The sequence below is a fragment of the Sus scrofa genome, chromosome 13, assembly GCF_000003025.6.
Source record: "Sus scrofa isolate TJ Tabasco breed Duroc chromosome 13, Sscrofa11.1, whole genome shotgun sequence".
In the NCBI taxonomy this organism is placed as follows: domain Eukaryota; kingdom Metazoa; phylum Chordata; class Mammalia; order Artiodactyla; family Suidae; genus Sus; species Sus scrofa.
Window position 1 is genome coordinate 138710555 of NC_010455.5, and position 22181 is coordinate 138732735.

At 35.6% G+C, this 22181-nt stretch overlaps 1 protein-coding gene across 1 annotated transcript in view; it reads left to right on the top strand.

The window, feature by feature from the left end:
- Positions 1 to 22181, top strand: part of IQCB1 (IQ motif containing B1) — a 51685-nt gene that overhangs the window by 21011 nt on the left and 8493 nt on the right. Inside the window, 5 exon segments of the mRNA XM_021070272.1 lie at positions 638 to 816; positions 3390 to 3499; positions 4101 to 4210; positions 17492 to 17634; positions 19288 to 19436. Coding sequence (XP_020925931.1) covers positions 638 to 816; positions 3390 to 3499; positions 4101 to 4210; positions 17492 to 17634; positions 19288 to 19436 — 691 coding nt within the window.

The window sequence follows — 22181 nt, forward strand, 5'->3', positions numbered from 1 at the left end:
CAACATGAACACTTATAGAACTGCAAGATACCCAAATCAATAGCAAATGAATAGCCAAAGGTATAGACCCTTAGAAAACATAATACTCCTTTGTGAGGACATCACGTAATCCCTTTTGACCATTTCTAAGTTTCAGATAATTTTTCATGACATCAGTCATACAAGATGAGGTGTTGTTGGTGTAATGAAGGAAATACCAAAAGAAAAGTTCCTCATATATTAAGTATTTGATAATTGAGTTCCTAAAGCATGTTTGCCTTTGAATATCCTTAAGCAATGAACCATGTACTTACTGTCTTATGATTTTCCTCTTATTATTGCCTTGAAGCTTTTCAATCATATATTTAATATTTTGCACATTTATCGCTCCCTGCAATTTGATTGCTGGTTACTCTAAGTAGAGGGCCTTTGGCTACTCCATATTTTACCTAGCATGTTGCCTTCAATACAGTAAGAATTCAGTAAATTGATTTAATGTGATATATTCTTAGAACTAAGCTATACACTTAAAAATTTGGTTATCTTCTTGGATCAGGTCACAATCAGGCATCAAGTTACTGAAAGTTGTATATTTAACTTGTGGTACATATTAATTAGTAATGGTACATTTTAAATTTTTTTTATTTTGTTCTATTAGTGGTGATTTACTCAGAATAGAAGGGAAAACCCTGCATTCAATTTTAGATGAAGTTGTTTTCAAACTTTTATCAACTCCTAGTCCAGTCATAAGAAGTACTGCTACAAAGCTCCTACTGTTGATGGCTGAATCCCATCAGGAAATTTTGATTTTACTGAGACTAAGTGGCTGCTACAAAGGTAGTGTATATATTCTCTCTTTCTTTGATATTCTCAAAAAGAACATTTTTGATGGTTTATGGAAAACTAAATACCTATTTTTTGAAAAAGTCAGTAATAACAAGTATGTAGATAAAACTCTGTCACAACAGATAATAATTCAGGAAAAAAATCTTTATGTAATCCAGCCATGTTCATGTCTCAACAGATGGCATATGATACTTTATTGATGAGGTTACAATGAATATTTGTACTCATTCTGACAAAAAGGTTGTGTTTTGAATATACCATATAGTATAATAAAGTAATAACAAAAAGATCAGTAATCTTACTTAACTTTACTGAGAAGGCAGAGCTGTCCTTGAGATATTGGCAGCCTTTTTAGTCTTTACATCAATTAATAATTACTCTTCAGCTCCTATACTGCATTTCCTTAAAACTAAAAAAAACTCCCTTACCTCCAAAATTAAACATGTATGTGAATACAAAGTCAGAAAACTTGAAAAGGACTCAGTGTATTACCATTACCATATAATAGCTTTCATCTAAATGAGCATTTACTGTGTGTCAGATATTATTCTACATAGTTTACATGTATTAAAATATTTAATCTTTATAACAACCCTGTGAAATGTTTACTCTTACCCTCAGTATATAGCAGTAGAAACAGGCATGGAAAATGTAGGTAGTTTACTCAAGTTCACTCAGACTTTTCAGTTGCCAAATAAAGTTACATGTTAGCTTTGTTTTATTTCTTTGCTACCAGAGCCATGAAATCTCATTACAATATATTTTCTTATTCAGTATGGTCAAGAAATAGGTTTCTAGTTCATGAATATACTTATTAATACAGGGTTATATTATATTTGAATTTTAAAAGATTATAATATAATGGGATACATTTAATATCAAATTATTACAGTGGCCTTTAATCATTCTTGATTTGTAAGGCACCTGAGTGACTTACCGTGCATGAGTCATTACTCTGAACATTGTAGTTATTTTATGTATTATAGGAATAGAGAGGGGAAAAAAGTGCCAATAATAATACTCTCTAATTGATAATTGTGCTGGATACATATTTTTATTTCTGTAATTAGATTTCTTCTATGAAATGTGAATGTCTAAGAGAGTTCATTATAAAAGAATTTCATTTTAACAGTCTGTTTTCTTTTCTCAACAGTAGAACTTACTCAGTTTCCTCAAGATATTTTATAGTTATTAATACTGCTGAGGGAGTTCCTGTCATGGCTCAGTGGTTAACGAACCCGACTAGCATCAATGAGGACGCGGGTTCGATCCCTGGCCTTGCTCAGTGGGTTAAGGATCCGGCATTGCTGTAAGCTGTGGTGTAGGTCACAGATGTGGCACAGATCCTGCGTTGCTGTGGCTGTGGCATAGGCTGGCAGCTACAGCCCCAATTTGACCCCTAGCCTAGGAACCTCCATATGCCATGGGTGCCGCCCTAAAAAAGACAAAAAAATAAATAAATAAATAAATAAAATAAAATACTGCTGAGAACTTGTGTCTTGAAGAAAGTATAAGACGTGGAAAAATCCATATAATGGCTTCACCAATTGTATACTCCAAAGACATACTCTCTTTCTTATGTATATTGCTTGCATACATTATAATACATAATTCCACCATGCCCTGGAAATAGTACTTACTTTGTAACTAATGTTACTACTCAGTTTTATTTGGGGACGAAAGAGCAACATATTAGTATTATAGCACTTCTCCTATAATACTATGTTCAGGAAACTATTTATTTGCCCTAAATTATATACGTTACTATATATTTTTATTTAATAACAACTTCCTTTAATTAATAGTAACAAATGACCTTTAATTAATAGTAATTAATGACCTACTATGTAATTAATAGTAACTAATAATAACTAATGCTTCTATAGGATAGGTATTTTCTCAGTATGTATTTATTATCTTTAAAATGTTTTCGTTTGGAGTTCCCATCGTGGCGCAGTGGTTAAAGAATCCGACTAAGAACCATGAGGTTGCGGGTTTGATCCCTGCCCTTGCTCAGTGGGTTAACGATCTGGCGTTGCCGTGAGCTGTGGTGTAGGTTGCAGACAAGGCTCGGATCCCATGTTGCTGTGGCTCTGGTGTAGGCCGGTGGCTACAGCTCCGATTAGACCCCTAGCCTGGGAACCTCCATATGCCGCAGGAGCGGCCCAAGAAATGGCAAAAAGACAAAAAAATAAAAATTAAAAAAATAAATAAAATAAATAAAATGTTTTGGTTTAAGGTATTTACATTAAAACAGAAGAATACTATACATCTCTACTCTTTGACTTACCAAAATGATTCTCCTCCCTTTTTTTTTTAAATTAAAGAGATTGACTAGACAGTTTTTTGTATCATATCTCACAAGTGAACACATAAGAACCCTTAGGACAATGGACTATCTTAAATACCTCACTTTAGATGTTTTTGAGAAAAGGAAAAAGAAAAATCACTGATTAATCTTATTATTGTTTCTGAAGTAGACTTTTTAACATCAAATTAATTCTCACTAGATAATAAAATCTTATTTTATTATTAATAGTTGTGCCTTTGTTATTCCATTTCAGAACTCAGAAGTCTACTAAATAAACAAGAGCCTGGGACAGAGTTTAGTCAAGAACTTAGACAGCTTATTGGGCTTTTAAGCCCTAAGGGCTATCAGGAAGTAGAAGAGCAGGTATTAAATTATAAAAATTATTTGCATGATATTTGCTAACATTTCAGTGAACATTTTAGTTTAAAATATTGGATAATAGTACCCTCTTGAATTTTTTATTTGCTTTCTCTCCCCTTTCCTTCCCTTATTTTCCCCTAACATCCAGAGCAGCCATAGTTTGATAAGAAAAAGAATTGCTCATAGACTACATTTTTAACCCTAGAGCCTTTTATATTTTAGCCCCTAAGGAGGGTCCTTCATACCCTTGAATTCTTGAATAAGTCAAGCCAGGCGTAATAAGTGAACCAAAGATGTTAAAGCATTAAATGAGTAGAAATACGAAATCCTTGTAATTGAATGTAAGTGAGATTAATCAGGGAGACTTCAGAGCTAACTACACTATGTCTTGAGTATGTTCTAGATATCGCTTGAGCCTCCTTTGAAAGGTCAGGTTTAATATTCTTAGGCCTTCGCTGTCCTGGACCTGTGAAAATGTTGCCTCTGCCTAGCTTATTAGGGATGGAGATTAATATTTGCTCAAGCCTGATATTTTTAAGAAGTGAGCTTCTAAAAAAGACTTTGCTAGAGATGTCTCTAAATTAGTTTTGCCCTTTAATTTCAGAAACTGCATCAAGCAGCTTGCCTGATTCAAGCTTATTGGAAGGGTTTCCAAACTAGAAAGAGATTAAAGAAGCTTCCATCTGCTGTGATTACTTTGCAGAGGAATTTCAGGTAAAAAAGTTTGGCGAGAGGAATAATAATATGAGAGAGCTAGATACTTCATATTGGAGTACAGCTGAGTAAAAACTTGAGAGTTTGGGGTTTGTTTGTTTTCTTTGTCAATTTTCTAATCTGTTTCTTTCATTCCTGCTTTCATTCTTACTCCACACGATTCTGAGTACCAGCACTCCATTAACTAGAAGTATTTTTGAAAGCAAAGGACATAATGTAAGACACAAATCTAATGTGCCAGATACACAATCCTATTCACTTAAGACTTTTTTTTTGTCAGCTGAGCCTTCAGAGGGAGACAGTGACAGTTATCTTATTAAACACTTAAAACTAAACGTTGCTGTAATTGTTCATGTGTAATTATGGTAAAAATGTGTATGAGTATGTAAGGATTTAAGTATGTCAACCTGATTTTCCTCAATAAATATGGCATGAGTATATATGGTTAATGAGATACGACACAGTTGGTCATTTATCCCTATTCCAAGTAGACTAAAAATTAAATACTGAAAACATGGCCCAGTTTTTATATCACTAACCCATCCAGATTCTTAGAGGCAGTAAAAAGAAATACACACACACCACATACAAATGAGTTAGCTCCTAGCTCATCGCTGGTGAAGTAGAGCCATCTCAGGTGATTTTTCATGCAAGCTAATTTAAAGTTAAGTTTTAGTTCGCTACAGTGAAACTGGCATATTCCAGTAGTCATTTTTTAAAAAGAAAACTGAAACCATTATTTTAATAACTGCAGCTGCATTTCTCAGTTACAAACATGTTTTAAAATAGTGGAAATTGAGTCATTTCTGTCTGTGTTTTCTTTCGATTGCCTCTAAGAATTTAGATTGGTTGGTGGTAGATATTGAAGCCACTCTGGGTAACTGTGTCTGTCAGTGGAGATTCTTTTGTTGTTAAAAAGTTTCCTTCAGGAGTGGGTTACAAACTTAACTAGTATCCATGAGGATGCAGGTTTGATCCTGGCCTTGCTCAGTGGGTTAAGGAACTGGTGTTGCTGTGAGCTGTGGTGTAGGTTGCAGACATGGCTTGGATCCCACGTTGCTGTGGAATAGGCCTCCGAGTCAACCCCTAGCCTGGGAACTTCCATATGCCACAGGTGCAGCCCTAAAAGGCAAAAAAAAAGTTCCCATCAGAGGAGACTTACAGATAGTTATTAATATAATTGGGCATGAGTTTTGTTGGTAGCAAAAACAAAAAAAAAGTATTAATTTTTGGGGGGGCTCCACCCACAGCATGTGAAAGTTCCTGGGCCAGGGACTGAACCAATGCCACAGCAGAGACCAGAGCCACTGCATTGACAGTGCCAGATCCTTAAACCACTGTGGCCACAAGGAAGCTCGCAAGAATTAATTTTTTTTAAACATGCTTTAATTGCCTAATATATGTCAGGGGCTACACTAGGTTTGGGGAGAGTTAAACAAACTTGAGTTTGTATCCCTCTTCAACAACTTTTGGGCTGAATGATCTTGGAAAAGTTTCCCCACCTCTTTTAATCTCAAAATTCTCATCTATAAGATGAGGATAATTATGTACCTCACAATGTTAAAATAATAGGAAGTCCTTTTAGCATGTTACCTGGCACTTAGAAAGTGGTAGGGAGGGAGGAAATGAATATGGCACATTTTTTGCCCTTAAGTATTTACAAATCTAGGTAGCTCTTTAAACAATATTCATGAAAGGCAAGTGTAATTCATTACAGCATTGCTCAAAGTTTATTGTCTATCCTACTGGCTATTTCTTTAAAAAATATTTTATAAGCATTTCTTTGGTCAAATAAATTTGGGAAATGAATACTTTGAGAGTCAAAATCAATATCCTTTTATTTAAGAGACTGAGATGTTTTTGGTATAGCTTTGCTTTTATACTGAACTCAGGTAGAGTAGTTATCACTTATGGATTCTACATGCTATCATTCTCAGCTATCCTCCTAAATTTAAAGATGCCCTTATGCCATGGATTCAGACCTTTAATGTTTAGTGTTATAGTAGTTGCTAAATTTGTCAGTTTACTTTTTTTGCATTAAAATCTTTATTTAAAAGTATCCTAGGATTGGAATTCTCTGGTGGCCTAGAAGTTAAGGATTTGGCATTGTCATTGCTGTCGCACAGATTTGGCCCCCCAGCCTGGGAACTTCAACATGCCACAGGCATGGTCAAAAAAAAAAAAATTTTTTTTTTTTTTGCTTTTTGTGTTTTGTTTTTTGGATTATTTTGTACTTTATTCTTGTTACAAACAGTACTTAGAAATGTTTCCTTAAAGCGATTTGCAAGAGTTTCTCTAAGACAGATGTCCGAAAATAAATTTTATGGATAGTGATTCCATATGCATCTTCCACTTCACCAGATCTTTCTAAAATTTTCTCTAAAAAGTACATATTTACCCTCTTAGCAGCAATGCATGAGTTTCAGATTCTCCACATACTCTTACTATACACAGTATGTAATACTACTCATGTTATCAAATGTCTTTGGAAATGTTACAGAACATTAAACCTGGGTGACAGTAACATGAATATTCACTATATTTATTTCTAAATTTTCTGTATAATTGAAGCCTTTCTTAATTTTTTTCCCCACTGTACAGCATGGGGATCAAGTTGTTCTTACAAAAAAAATTTTTTTTAACTTATACTAGGATTATATGTTTTGTCCACTTAGATATCTAGGGAATCTAATTAATATTCTACTATTTTAAAATAGAAATTCCATTGCTTTATGTAACAAAACTAATTATAAATTTATCCATTAAAAGGCATTAGCCATAAAGCCAAAATTATTTAAATCTCACATTATAATGATTTTAATTTTTTAATCTCAAAATTGCTCCAGGCTTCAGCACCTTTCCTCTTCTATTAGTTGCAACAGTTTATGCAAATTCCTCTTACTTCCTTTGTAGGTAGGCTTTCTGCAAAGGTTATTTCTGTCTCTTTGTGGTCAGGTCATTGTCTCAAAATAATTTCCCTCTCCCATGTTTTGTTGGGGGGAGGGACTGCCCATCACTCATGATTGTGGACCTAAAGATTCATCAGAGCTCTTCAGATTCAACAAGAGATATTCTTTTTTTTTTCTGGTGATTTTCTGTTTTACCTTTTTTTTAAACCCAGTAAATTTTATTATATTTATAGTTGTGCAACAGTCATCATAACCCAGTTTTATAGCATTTCCATCCAAAAATCCCCAGCCCAGTCTATGAGTCTGTATCATTTTTTCAGATTCCACATATAAATGAAAGCATGCGACATTTGTGTCTCACTGTCTAACTTCACTTAGCATGATAATTTCTAGGTCCATCCATGTTGCTGCAGATGCCATTATTTCTTTCCTTTTCATGGCTGAGTAATGTTCCATTGTGTATATGTACCACATCTTTATCCACCCCTCTGTCAGTGAACATTTAGGGTGCTTATATGTCATGGCTATTGTATATAGTGCTGAAGTGAACATTGGGGCACATGTATCTTTTTGAGTCATGGTTTTCTCTGGATAGATGCCCAGGAGTGGGGTTGCTGGATCAAATGGTAATTCTATTTTTAATTTCTTTGAGGAATCTCCATATTGTTTTCCATAGTAGTTGCACCAAATTACATTCCCACCAACAGTGTAATATGGTTCTCTTTTCTCCATACCCTCTCCAGTACTTATTGTTTGTGGCCATTCTGGCTGGTGTAAGGTGGTACCACATAGTGGTTTTCATTTGCATTTCTCTAATAATTAGTGATGTTGAACATGTTTGCATGTTTGTTTGTTTTTTTCTTTTTGGCCATCTGTATGTCTTCCTTGGAGAACTGTCTATTTAGTTAGATCTTCTGTGCATTTTTTGATGGGGTTGTTTGGTTTTTTTTGTATTGATCTGCAGGAAGTGTTTATACATTTTTGGAGATTAATCCCTTGTCAGTCACTTCATTTTGCAAATATTTTCTCCCATTCTGTGGGTTGTCTTTTTGTTTTGTTTAGGGTTTCCTTTGCTGTGCAGAAACTTTCAAGTTTAATTAAGTCCCATTTGTTTATTTTTGCTTTTATTGTCATTACTCTAGGAGGTAGATCTGAGAAGATGTTGCTGTGGTTTATGTCAGAGAGTGTTTAGCCTATGTTTTCCCTAAGAGTTTTATAGTGTCCAGTCTTATATCTAGGTCTTTAATCCATTTTGAGTTTATTTTTGTGTATGGTGTTAGGAAGTGTTCTAATTTCATTCTTTTACATGTAGCTGTCCTGTTTTCCCAGCACCAGCACCACTTATTGAAGGGACTGTCTTTTCTCCATTGTAAATTCTTGCCTCCTTTGTCATAGATTAGATGACTGTGTGCATGGGTTTAATTCTGGGCTTTCAGTCCTTTTCCACTGATCTCTATTTCTGATTTTATGCCAGTACCATTACTGTTTTAGTGACTGTGGCTTTGTAGTATAGTCTGAAGTCAGGGAGCCTGATTCCTCCAACTCCATTTTTCTTTCTCAGGATGGTTTTGGCTATTCTGGGTCTTCTGTGCCTCCAAAAAAACACTTTAAACTATTTTGTTTGAGTTCTGTGAAAAATGTTCTTGGTAATTTGATAGAGATTGCATTGAATCTGTAGATTGCCTTGGGTAGTATAGTCATTTTGACAATATTGATTCTTCCAATCCAAGAGCATGATATGTCTTTCCATTTATTTGTGTCATCTTTGATTTCTTTCATCAGCATCTTATAGTTTTCAGAGTACAGGTCTTTTGTCTCTTTTGGTAGGTTTATTCCTAGGTATTTTATTCTTTTTGATGTGATGGTAAATGAGATTGTTGCCCTAATTTCTCTTTCTGCTCTTTCATTGTTAGTGTATAGAAATGCTGTTGATTTCTGTGTATTAGTTTTGTATCCTTCAACTGTACCAAATTCATTGATGAGCTCTAACAGTTTTCTGGTAGAGTCTTTAGGCTTCTCTAGGTATAGTATCATGTCATCTGCAAGTAGTGATAGTTTTACTTCTTCCTTTCCAATTTGGATTCCTTTTATTTCTTTTTATTCTCTGATTGCTGTGGCTAGGACTTCCAAAATGATGTTGAATAGTAGTGGCAAGAGTAGACATCCCTGTCTTGTTCCTGATCTTAGCAAGAATTCTTTCAGCTTTTCACCATTGAGAATGATGTGAACTGTGGGTTTGTCATATGTGGCCTTTATTATGTTGAGGTAGGGTCCCTCTATGCCCACTTTCTAGAGGGTTTTTATCAGAAATGGGTGTTGGATTTTGTCAGAAGCTTTTTCTGCATCTATTGAGAGGATCATATGGTTTTTATTCTTCAGTTTGTTAATGCAGTGAATCACACTGATTTGCGGCTATTGAAAAATCCTTTCATCCCTGGATAAATCCCACTTGATAATGGTGTACAATCCTTTTAATGTATTGCTGGAATTGGTTTCGTTAATATGTGTCTTGGGGTGTTCCTCCTTGGGTGTATTTTATATGGTACTCACTGTGCTTCCTGAATTTGAGTGAGTGATTCCTTTCCCATGTTAGGGAAGTTTTCAGCTGTTATCTCGTCAAATATTTTTTTCTGGTCCTTACTTGCTTCTCCTTCTAGCATCCCTATAATAGGGATGTTGGTGCATTTAAAGTTGTCCAAGAGTTATGTTAGACTGTCTTCATCTTTTCAATCTTTTTTCTCTTTTCTCTCCTGCATCAGTGATTTCCACTAGTCTGTCCTCCACCTCGCTTATCTGTTCTGCCTTCTCTATTCTGCTGTTGTTTGCTTCTAGTGAATTTTTTATTTTAGTTATTTTGTTTGGCATCTCAGCTTGCTTAGTCCTTAAATCTTCTATTTCTTTGCTCACTGTTTTTTTATAATTTCTAGTTTATTTCCAAGATTTTGAATAATTTTTACTATCATCAGTCTAAAGTCTTTTTCATGGAGGCTGGTAATCTCCAGATCATTTAGTTGTTTTTCTGAGGTTTTTTTCCTTATTCCCTTATCTAAATCATAAGTCTCTTTTTTCATTTTGTATAGATTTTTGGGTATGGTCTCCTTTTTGTAGACAGTAGGGCTATAGCCTCTCTTGCTTCTGATGTCTGCCACTCTTATGGCTGAAGTTTGTACAGGGGCTTGCCTTAGGCTTCCTGATGGGAGGGACTGGTGCCTGCCCACTGGTAGGTGGAGCCAATTCTTATCCCTCTCATGGGTGGAGCTTTGTCTCTGGGTGTGATTGGACACTGTGCACCTGGGGGGTCTTTAGGCAGCCCATTTGCTGAGGGGTGGGAGCTATGTTCCCACCTGGTTTGTTGTTTGGCCTGGGGCTTTTCAGCCCTGATGGTTGGGGCCAAATTTTTCCAAAATGGCCAGGACTAGAGGAGCACATGCTGATGACTATTCCCAAGACCTTTGCCTCCAGTGTTCTTCACCCACAATGAGCCACAGTAACCCACTGTTTTCCAAAAAGATCCTCCAAGAACCACAGGCAGATCTGATCCAAATTGCTTTGAAGTCTCTGCTTTCCCCTGGGACTCAGTGCAAATAAAAGTCTATATGCACTTTTCAGGAGTGGAGTCTTCATTTCCCCCAGTTCTGTGGAGTTCCTGCACACAAGCCCTACTGGCCCTCCTCCCCAAATGCGCTGGGATTTCTTCCTCCCAAAACCAGGTCTCCAGTCATGGGAACCTGATGTGGGTCAGAACTCTCACTCCCATGGGTGATTTTCTACAATACAGTTACTTTCCAGTCTGTGGGCCCACCCTTGGTGACTATGGTGTTGCTTCAATCGCATAATTGCTCCTCCTATGGTCTTGATATGGCCTCCTCTTTGTCTTCTGCAGTAGGATATCTTTTTTGATGGTTTGAGGTCTATTCTGATTGAAGGTTGTTAAGCAGTTGGTTGTAATTTTGTTGATTTTATGAGAGAAGGTGAGCTCCAGTCCTTCTACTCTGCCATCTTCAAGAGGTACTCTTTTATGGTTACACCCTTACTAAAGCACGTTCTTGGAGGCTTCTTTTTTACTTACTCATTTTCATGGTTAGAAACTATTTTCTGTTAATGTTTTCTAACAGCTGCCTCAGTTACTTTCAGGAAAGCTTACAATTTACTACCTCTGTCATTGTGCTCTTACGTATTTTGATTTATTTGTTTGACTTTGTAGTGAAGAAAAGTTTTTCCCTCTAACCATTTTAGGTTCATTGCCTGGGGCCCTGAAAATTTTACTGACAGAAACAGATTATTAAGAGAAAAACAGTTTATTAATGTTTAAGCACACATCACATGGAAGAAACCTGATGTGATACATAACTCAAAGGGATGGTTAGAACTTGTGCTTATATAGCTATTAACGAAGAATGTTAAATTTATAGAGAAGTGATAGATGAAAAGAATTTTAGGCTTCTAATGGCAGTAAACTGAGGGAATGTAAATATACTGGGGGAAGTAATAGAAGATATGGTTAATTTGTGCGACTCTGTCTTGGCATCAACTTTCCATCTTCATGGGCGTAAAACTTCCTTGGGAAGGGGAATTTATGGCATTCCTCATTTCTCAGATGTTTCTGCTTTAAGTCAATTAAACAACACTAGACTTCTTTCTGCATTTCTTGGTTTTCATTTGCCTCCAGCTGAAAACAATCTTTATGCCTGAGTAGCTATTCCACTATTGTTCAACTTCCCCTTGAAACTAAGCTCAAGCATATAACTATCTCTCTTCTCTCTTTGCCTTAGTGACAATGATTATAGGCAGCAATCACACAGATAAATGTTTGAGTTAATGAACAGAACCCATATTTTGCCCATCAACTCATGTGGGACTCTCCTAGTTCATATTTATTGTATCACAGAAAAATTCCTGGAGAATTACTGATGTCTAAGCATCGTATAGTTTGGTCACCTCCCTCTTTGATGGTAAAGATTCATGTTAATTAAATGTAAATTGTGGAATGTGCTTACATAAATTATTTTGAGAATACAGTATCTGATCAGTCATTCCCTTTTCAGAAGTGCAATACAAATGCCAGTTAGATGCTTACTCTTTCTTACAAAGGAATCAGTTAGATGAATAATCTTTTAATTTTTGAGTGATTATAGAAACTCTTACCCACAGAATAACTAAAATGTTCCTAAAGGTGTTAGAAAAACATTCAAAATCATATTACTTCCTAGTAAATGTTTACAAACAGTAAATTATAACATATGAATTCATAAACACACATATTTACAATTTATATTCATTATTTCAGTCACTGAACCTTACTTTTCTACTGTCTTCCTGGTTTGTTTTATATTTCCATGGTCTTTTGCAGTTTTGCCATATTTTCATTGCCTGTATGTCTAAGTTGTTTCCTAAACCCAGTTTTCTGACAGATTAAATGTCTTAGCAATGTAGTTGTAATGATTACTATATTTCTCATACTAATAGCATATTAAAAATATTAGTAATGCAATATTAGACATTATAATCTATAATCAATTAGAAATTAGAAACAGAGGTGGTTTTTTGTTTTATTGTTAATCATTTTGAAAGGAGATACTGTATAGGGCATATTCTCTTTTATCCTCATAAGTAGGTAAAGGGCAAAACTATATACTATGCAACCCAGAAGTTTTGAAGGGGAGTTCTTTAGGAGAGGCAGGTTTCAATTAGCCATTCTTCAGGAAGATAAGGGCCCTTATTTGATTCTCAGCTCTCAGGGAAGAGCAGGAGATGTTTAGAAACTGTTCAGTTTGCCCTACATCCTTTCTAGAACCTCTTTCCCTTTTGGCACACATGCATGCTTGACAAGTCTTACCTTTGATAATAGGGTTAAGAAAAATGTATTGAAACAAATAAACTCTTAACACCAGTTTGGCTTAAGCAGAAAGCCAAAGAAAACTTAAATTATAGTTGGTAGCAGTTAAAAGCTGTAAGGAAACAAAAGTATATACACATAAACACACACATGAGATTTTATCAGAATAATTTTGTGAGTTTTCTTTCTCTGCTTTAAAATATTTTCTTATAAAGTCTTATGCCCATTGTTTTTTTTTTTGAAAAGAAATTGAGTTAAAATCAATAAACCCTAACTATACCATTATGAAGTCTAGCTGTTAAGACTACAAAGCTAAAGCCAAGGTATCACATTTGTTAGCTGTATAATTCTAAGGAAAGAATCTATGAGCAAATGTTTTTGAGTGAGATCTATACAAATTAAGTCTACAAAGATATAAATAATAATAATGCAGTCTGCTTTTCTTTGTTTAAATCACCTTTAGTTTCTTTTTCTAGGAGTATGTGAATGCATTTTGGGTATATTTACTGTAGACTGGTATTTGTGATCTCCTTAGTAATATACGTAGCAATCAAAAACTGGGTCAAAAGGGCTGAGGAGAAATTTTGATAAATAAAAGCAGATAATATAGAAATACTAATTAAATAAAATTTTTGTGGCTGCATGAAAATTTTCATAATTCTAAAAATAATATTTATTTGTCAGTAACTGAGAAATCAGTAAACATATGAAGTAAATTAAAATCATCCACCACTTATTCAAGAGACTGTCTTTTTTTCCATTGCATATTCTTGCCCCTTTTGTGAAGATTAATTGGCCATTGTTGTGAAGGTTTGTTTCTGGATGTTTCATGCAGATATTGAAAAGTCTTCAGTAATCAGTTGCTTGTTTAGTAGCATATTAATTAGCCTCCACCTTTGTGGGTTTTTTGCAGGTTTTTTTTTTTTTTTTTTTTTTTTTTTTTTACTTGTAGATTATTTCTAATCCTGTAGCATTGTGGTCAGAAAAGATGCTTGATATGATCTCAGTTTTCTTAAATTTACTGAGGCTTGCTTATTGCCCAGCATGTGATCTGTCCTGGAGAATATTCCATGTGAACTTGAAAAGAGTGTGTTCAGCTACTTTCAGATGGAATAATCTATAACTGTCAATTAAGCCCACCTGTTCTAATGTGTTACTTAAATTTGTGTTTCCATGTTGATTTTCTGTTTGAATGAGCTGTCCATTCATGGAAATGAAGTGTTAAAGTCCCCAACTATTATTATGTTACTGTTCATTTCTCCTTTTACAGCTGTTAGTATTTGCCTTATATATCGAGGTACTCCTGTGTCAGGTGCATATGTATTTGCAGACTTTATATCTTATTCTTGGATTGATCCTTTGATCACATATAGTGTCCTTTGTCTCTTTATTTTAAAATATATTTTGTCAAAAAAATATATTTTGTCTGATAGGAGTATTGCTACTACATCTTTCTTTAGATTTCTGTCTGCATGGACTTACTTCTTGAACCCCTCCACTTTGAACTTGTACTTGGCTCTAGATCTGAAGTGAGTCTTCTGTAGACTGTGTGTGTGTATGTGTGTGTGTGTGTGTGTGTGTGTGTGTATCTTGTTTTTGTATCCATTCACCCAGTCTGTGTCTTTTGGTTGGAGCATTTTATTCATTTACATTTATGGTAATTATTGATATATATGTTTTTATTTGCATTTTGTTAATTGTTTTGGATTTGTGTTTGTAGGTCTTTTGTTTTCCTTTCCACTTTTGTTTTCTTGTGATTTGATTATTATTGTGTTTGGATCCCTTTTTCTTTTTTGGTTTGCAGCTACCATGAGGTTTTGATATAGCAGTCTATATATGTAATTATATAATTGTTTTAGGTTGCCAATATCTTAGTTTCAAATGCATTTCAAATATCATGCACTTACACTCTCCTCCTCTCATGATTACTGGTTTAGATACCATATATGTGTGTGAATGATTTGCTACCTTTACTGTGTTTGCCTTTATTGGTGAGCTTTCCAGTTTCATAATTTACTTGTTTCTTGTTGAGACCTTTTCTTTTCCACTTAGACAAATTCTTTAGCATTTGTTGTAAAGTTGGTTCAGTGGAATTGAATTCTTTAGTTTTTGCTTTCCTCTAAAGCTTTTGATTTCTCCACCAAAGCTGAATGAAAGCTCTGCTGGGTAGAGTATTTTTGGTAGGTTTTTCCCTTTCTTCACTTTAACTATATCATACACTTCCTTCTGTCCTGCATCTATTGGAAATATCAGCTGATAACCTTATGCGGGTTCCCTTGCATGTTATTTGTTGCTTTTAACATTTTCTCCTTTAATTTCTGTCGATTTGATTATTATGTGTCTCAGGATGCTGCTTCTTGGGTTAATCCTTCATGGAACTCTCTGCACTTCCTGGACTTAAGTGACTGTTTCCTTCCCCAGGTTAAGTTAGGGGTATTTATCTCTTCAAATATCTTTTCAGGCCCTTTCTCTTTTCCTCTTCTGGGACCCCTATAGTGCAAATGTTGGTGCATTTGATGTTGTCCCAGGTGTCTCTTAAACAGTCCTTATGTCTTTTCATTCTTTTTCCTTATTCTGTTCCATGGCAGTGATTTCCCCCACTCTGTTTTCTAGCTCACTCATCCATTCTTCTGCCTCAATTATTCTCCTATTGATTCCTTCTAGTATATTTTTCATTTTAGTTGTTTTATTCTTAATTCTGTTTGGTTGTTCTTTATATTTGCTAACTCTGTTAAAAATTTTCTTGTGACTTCTCACTCTGTGTATCCATTCTTTTCCCAAGTTCTTAGATCATCTTTACAATCATTACTTTGATCTCTCTTCAAGTAGATTGTCTGTCTCTACATCACATAGTTCTTCTGGGGTTTTATCTTGTTACGTTGACTGGAACATATTCCTCTACCATCTCATTTTGTCTTAATTTCTGTTTGTATTTTTATGCATGTGGAAGGTTCATTACATTTCTTGACTTTGTAGATGTCGCTCACTGTAGGTGATACCCTATGTATCCCAGCAGTATACTCCCCTCTCAACACCCAAGGGCTGGAGACTGGCCAGTCCCAGGGTGGGTCCCAACCTGTGTTTATGGACCTAGTTCCTCAAGTTGTAGAATTGTAGTTTTCTTGCTTCTGGTATCTGTTCCCTGGTGGGTGAGGCTGGTCTAGAGACTTGTGTAAGTTTCCTGGTGGGAGGGGCCATCGCCTGCCTAGTGGGTAGAGCTGGGTCTTGAGCCTCTAGGGGCAGAACCGTGTCAAGAGACATGTCTAGAAGTGGCCGTGGGCTCAGGAAGACTTCCTTTAGACAGCCTGTCCACTGATGGATGGGGCCATGTCCCCAGCCCGTTGGTTGTTTGGCCTGAGGCATCTCAGGATTGGAGCACTAGCGCCGTTGAGTGAGACCAGGTCTTGGTACTATGTCTCAAGCAGGATGTCTGCCTCCAAAAAGAGTTCAAGTAGATGAACATTTTCTGATATTTCCACCACCAGCTATTATGACCCCAGAGAGAGCCACAACCACTCCTTGCCTCCCCAGGAGTCCCTCTAAAACCAGCAGGTAGGGCTGCCCCAGACTCCTGTGGAGTCCCTGCTTTGCCCTGGATCCTAGTGCACACAAGATGGTCTGTGCACTCTCTAAGAGGAGTCTCTGTTACTCCCAGTCCTGTGGTGTTCCTGTAGTCAATGCTCACCGGCCTTCAAAGCCAAATGTTCTGTGGGATCCTTGTCCCCCAGAATGGGGAGCCTGATGTGGGGCTCAGAACCCTCACTCCCATGAGAGAACTTCTACAGTATAATTATTCTTCTCTTTGTGTGTTGTCCACATGGAGGGTATAGGATATAATTATTTCTCAAATGTGCCTGTGTGCTTTTCCTACTGTCTTGTGATTTATTTTTTGTCTTTGGATGTAGAATATCTTTTTTGATAGGCTCCAGTTTTTTAATAAATTCAGTTCAGCAGTTATGATTTTGGTGTTTTCATGAGAGGGGGTAAGCTCAGTCAACTCTGCCAAGTTGTCTCCTGGCTCTTCTAAATTATCCTTATTTTATTTTCACTTGACATTAGATTATGGATATACTCCCATGTTACTTAATATTCTTTGAAATTTTTATTTTTTCATAGTTTATAGAATTCCATTTAGTGAATGAACCAGCATTTATTTATATAACTTACTGTTGTGAGACGCATGGTTTGTTTTAAACTTATTACTCTTGTAATACTATGGAGAACATCCTTGAACATAAATCTTTACATACTTAATTATATTTTTCTTTAAGAAAGTTATTGGAAATGGAATTAATTGGTTAATATTTTTTAGATTTTTGATACATATTTTAAATATTTCTCCAGAAAGATTGTACAGCAGCATCACATGAAAATTTATTTCACCATACTCTAACTACATTAAGAATTATCTTCAAAAATTTTTTGCTCTCTGTATTTATGTGATTACTAGTGAGGTTAAGCCTTTTTTCATACATTTCTTGAAGAGGCATATGATCATGGAGATTGTGTGTAAAGTAATTAATGTTTCCATCACAGATCTAAACGAACAAAGATGTTACTGAAGCTAAATAGACAGAAGGAAGAAGAGGACCACAGATTACAACTGCAGCTTCAAAGGCAGAGAGCCATGAGACTTTCCCGAGAATTACGGCTGAGTATGCTTGAAATAGTTCATCCAGGTGCGTGGCAGTAACAATTTCATAAGTCTAATAAGACTGATTAGGGTATCTTTTAATAAAACAAATTTCCTAGTTACCTGATGATTTCTTTTTTAAAATGTGGATCTTTTCCCTGTTTCTCCTTTTTCAGGTAAATCTTTTTAAGTTCTTCTGAGTCAAAGTTTACATTTTTTTTTCTGATTAAAGCCTATTACATGATGATGAGCAATCTCCCAACTAGTTTTCTTAACTTTCAGATAAATTAGTGAAACGTAAAATTTCATGCTTAAAAATAGCTATCAATGACATAAAGAAAGACACCCCCCCCTTGAGTTTAAGTAAGGTATTAGAAAATTACTACATTCTGCCCTCAGAACTCTACCCATACCCCAGTACAAACCTTGTGACACCTTCTTGCCACCTTTGACACACTAAGGTGAAATTAACATTAAAGTAAGTCTGGGAGCTCTGAGTCATTTCAAAATTTCTTTTTTGTTCTTCTCCTTCCCTTCCTTCTACTCATTCCCAGTATCCTTCATTAGTCTCTTATTTCTCTTACTTTTTCTTAAATGTAGATATTTACCAGGTTTCCATCCTTATCCTGTTATTCTCATGTTGCTCTTCCTGAGGTATCCCATCCATAACTGTAGCTTCAACTACCAGTTGAGTGCTTAGCACTGTGAAATCTTGTCAGCATCCCTACCTTCTATCCTAAGCTCTAGACCAGCCCTACCCTATAGAACTTAATACAAAATGATATGTTCTATAACTGTGCTATTGAGTACAGTAGCCACTGGCTAGAGGAAGCTATTGAAATATGGCTAGTGCACTTGAGTACCTAAAATTTTAATTTTACTTTATTTAAATTTAGCCATTTGTGACTAGTGCATCTACTGCATTGAACAACACATTTCTGTAGCCATCTGCTTATTGGTTAGCTTTACTTCGATATCCACAAGCATTCCCCAAACTAGTCATAATATGCCCCCACTGATTTATTCTTCCTGTAGTCCTCATCTCTCAGGTAATAGCACCAATAATCTGCTCAGTCTCCCATCTATGAGACATCCTACAAGTCTTTTCTTCCCTCACCTCCATGTCCAGTTTGTCACTAAATCCTATAAATTTTATACTCTCTCTCAAATAGATCCCTTTTTATTACCTTCTGCTGCTTTATTCTATGAGCTAGCTATTGTAAACTCTGGGGTATATGGTGACCAACTCCTGGAAGTAAAAAGAAAGTCATTTCTAGCACCAAGTGAGTAACTGAAGAGAAATTTAGAACCACACAGAGTGCACTATTTGCGCTTTGCCTCTAGTGGTGCTGAATAACATCCTAACTATTTACTTGTGAAGCTTTTTTCTAAATGTTCTTGCTGTTGGATTTAGCCCTTTTCTCATTCCTCTGATGCCATATGTGTGTGTATGTGTGTGTGTGTGTGTGTGTGTGTGTACATATGTCTTTTTTCTAAAGAAGACGCATGATCTCAGAAAGCTTTTGGAGCTCTTTGTTTCTGAAATCTTAAAATCATTGTAAAATAATAGAATTGGGAGAGTCAGTGAATAATACTGAAAATAAAAGGACTGCAAAGTTGTTACTGTCATTGTCCTAATTCCAGAACTTGAGAAAGCATAAAAGTAAGTTTTTTGTAATAGTGTCTGTCATCTTTTTAGGTCAGGTGGAAAAACATAATCGGGAAATAGAAGAGAAATCAGCATTGATTATCCAGAAACATTGGAGAGGGTACAGGGAAAGGAAAAATTTTCGCCAACAGAGGCCATCTCTTACGGAGTATAAAGCAGCTGTCACACTTCAGAGAGCAGTGAGTCTGTTGTAAGATTAATACCAGATTAGGAGGCAAAAACATGGGTTTGGACCTGATTTTGCTATTTACCTGCTATAAAGTCTTGGTCAAGTCACTTATCTTTTCTGAGCTGTAGTTTCTTCCTCTGTAAAATGAGAACCTGCTTACCACTGGCCAAAATGATATAGACATTCAGTCCTTCGTACTTCCATAGATCTTTGTACATCATTTACCAAAATGCAATGTTGTTACGATTTTTTTCTTTCTTACTTGAGCTATGAGCATCTCAAGGATGAGGAATTAAGTCATAATAATATTAATAATATAATGATAATAATAAATATTAGTCAGCTTCCCATATGTGCTTGACCTATGAATGGATGTCTACCGTATCTTTTGACTCACTTGTTATGTGGATCAGATAACCTAATTTATGGGAAAGTATTTTGTCAATTACAAAGTCCTATGCAAGTGCAGTATATCATATCTGATACTTTTTAAAATTTATTTATTTATTTATTTATTTGTCTTTTCTAGGGCTGCACCCATGGCATATGGAGGTTCCCAGGCTAGGGGTCTAATTGGAGCTGTAGCCGCCAGCCTGTGCCACAGCCACAGCAACACTGGATCTGAGCCGCGTCTGTGACCTATACCACAGCTCGTGGCAACGCCAGATCCTTAACCCACTGAGCAAGGCCAGGGATTGAACCCGCAACCTCATAGTTCCTTGTCAGATTCGTTAAACACTAAGCCACGATGGGAACTCCCTGATATGTGTTTTTATATCTCATATCTCATATCTGTGTTTTTAATGCACAGATAATATATTAAATACTACTATATCATTACAGTTCCTAAATTATAAAATGGTGTTTTTAGATGATAATTTCCCTGGGATTTTTCTAAAGCATAATAATATTTTATAGCCTTGGAAAAGCATAGCACAAGACTGTATTTCATTTAATGACCAGTTTTCCTAATATCTACTTATTTACTTATACATGATTAACTTTCATATTAGGATATCAGGTCATATAGCATTTAATTTTCAAATCCATTACAATTAAACTTAGGTTAGTTCCAGTTTTTTGAGCAGTCTCTTTGTTGATTAACCTTTTACAAAGATTTTTTTAAGACCATTCAAAAAACAAAGTAGGGTAAATACTAGGAAATAAGAAGAGATGTCTGCTGCCTCCTTCCTCTTCAGGCCCTCCTGGGGATTTCAGGCCATATCTGTAACAAACAGTTCTGAACTATCACTGAATCACACCTGCTGCTTACCGTCTGCTAAACAAAGCCATATAAGGATTAAGCCATGGATGTGAGAGTTGAAAACTGATGGCAAAAGGAGGAAACTTTGGGTCCTTTCTAATACCTTTACTTCATGGCTATCTCCTTTTTAAACTCTTCCCTGTCAAAGAATCAATTGGGCCCTTATTAAGATGACTTACTACCTACCTCGCCTGATGTAGGTAAGTCCAATACTTTGTCAAAGGGGCCTCTACTTTAAAGTGAGATGTCCATTAAAGTGAGTGTTTACCATTCCTTGGAGTGAGAAGCAAGGGTCATCTTAGGAAGATACCTGAGGGCTAAAAAGGCAAAGTTATCTTGGCTTTCACACTTTCCTTTGGCATAAGAGGGGAAAAAAAAATGGTTACATCTCCTTCATACTTTCCTCCAAAAAAATGGTTACATCTTCATACTTTTCCCCACCTAAAAAAGAGAATGTGAGTCTCCACTGAAATAAGAACAAAAATGGATGGGGTCAAGGTCATATTTATAGTCTTTAGAGCTCACTACCAAAAATAACAGTGAAGTCAAAGCAGAGATAATCAAAAATAGACAAGGAAAGAAGAGGATTACTTTCAAAGAGGAAAAAGAAAAATGACCAAGTACAGAGAAGGAAGAAAAAAGGAAAGTAGAGAAAATTAAAACAAGGTAATGGTCAGCAAAGGACACATTTTGCCACATATTGAAACATCCATTTCTAAGATACACTAAAGATTTGCACTGTCTAATACAGTAGCCACTAACTACATAGAGCTATTAAGTATTTAACACATAGCCAGTCCAAATTGAGATGTGTTGTAAGTGTAAAAGTCTCACCATATTTTGAATACTTGGTATGGAGGAAAAAAGAGTGTAAAATGTCACATTAATTTTTCATTTTGATTACATGTTGAAATGCTTTTACATATAATGAGTCATGCTTCTGTAACTCAGTATATGCAAAATATTAATTTCACCTGCTTCTTTTCAGCTTTTACTGTGCCTCCTGAAAATTTTAAAATTATATGCTTGACTGACTTTATATTTCTGTTAGCACTGCAAATGAGCTTGATAAGAAAGAAAAGGAAATAATAATTTATTGGTTTCACAGAAGGAAGTAGGAATAAAATTTCATTGAACTTATCCTTCAGGAGGAACTGGTTATTAGTGTCCTTGGCAGAGAAAGGACAGAGCTATTATTTACCTTCTCTTCCTCCCTTTGTGCAAAAAGAGGGGCATTTTTTCTCAGATAAAAATAGACAAAACCCCATGTAAACTTGTTAATTTCAAAATACACATCTTTAGTTATGTAGACAAATTAGAGTTCTCTATAGTGATATATAGCGTTTGAATTAAACTTGAAGCATTAGCTGCTTTTCCCTGTTAATGCTCCAGGATTTTCTTTTCTTTCTTTATCATCTCAAGAAACTCAGAAGGAAGGTGATGTTTGCTGATGTCTTGCTCTCCAGATCCAAAATGATGGCTAATTCTTTC